Source organism: Arachis hypogaea, chromosome 13 (genome assembly GCF_003086295.3).
Source record: "Arachis hypogaea cultivar Tifrunner chromosome 13, arahy.Tifrunner.gnm2.J5K5, whole genome shotgun sequence".
Taxonomy (NCBI): Eukaryota; Viridiplantae; Streptophyta; class Magnoliopsida; order Fabales; family Fabaceae; genus Arachis; species Arachis hypogaea.
This window is the reverse complement of record NC_092048.1, coordinates 24,825,348-24,825,995: the sequence shown is the minus strand read 5'-3', so window position 1 is coordinate 24,825,995 and position 648 is coordinate 24,825,348. Positions and strand designations below refer to the sequence as shown.

Below are 648 nucleotides of genomic sequence, written 5' to 3'. Positions count from 1 at the left end.
TCATTGTTGATTTGTATCCTGATATACCCACGACCCATCAATCCAATCTATGTGAACCCTAATTTGGGAAGAAGGATAAACAATCTCCTCATTTGTGGAAGAAAAATACACAGAATATCTCGAACCCCTCTTACTGGTAATTTTTCCAACCCACCAACCATCATTGGCAAATACATCAACATTTTGATTAACAATGAATTCATGAGATCCAAGATCTTCCAATGGAATAGGGCGAAGGTCCTTAAGTTTCACCATCTCAACGAGAGGCTTATTAGGCTCACTAGCACTTAGAAGGTTTTTATATTGGACAAGGTAGCAGCTATTACCAAGGCATGAAACAATGGTGGCTTCATAATAAGAACCAAAAAACCCTTCTTCTTTACCACACACCTCCACTTTCTGCCCTATTTGAAACCTGACTCTACTCCTAAATGGTGGACGCATGACTACAAAAAAATGGTTATGGAGGAAAGATGGTTATGGGATTATGAGCAATTGATATATGACTATGTGAACACTTATATAGTTGAGAATCGTGGTTTTTTGTTGTTTCTTTTTTAATAAAAAATGGATGAAATAAATTTATGGCTTTGGAAAATTGTCTCATAAAATCTATAGAATAAATATCTCTTTTTGTTTTTGGTATGT

The 648-nt window shown here is 35.3% G+C and overlaps 1 protein-coding gene across 1 annotated transcript; it reads right to left on the bottom strand.

Annotated features, from left to right (window-relative positions):
• On the bottom strand, positions 1-444 carry LOC112735825 (protein AGENET DOMAIN (AGD)-CONTAINING P1). The gene has a single exon (XM_025785305.3). The coding sequence runs from the start codon at positions 442-444 to the stop codon at positions 1-3; it is 444 nt and encodes a 147-aa protein (XP_025641090.1).
• Positions 445-648: the final 204 nt, after the last annotated feature.

Excerpts from the sequence above, each read along its gene's own strand:
- LOC112735825 (XM_025785305.3), bottom strand. The coding sequence starts at position 444 with ATGCGTCCACCATTTAGGAGTAGAGTCAGGTTTCAAATAGGGCAGAAA.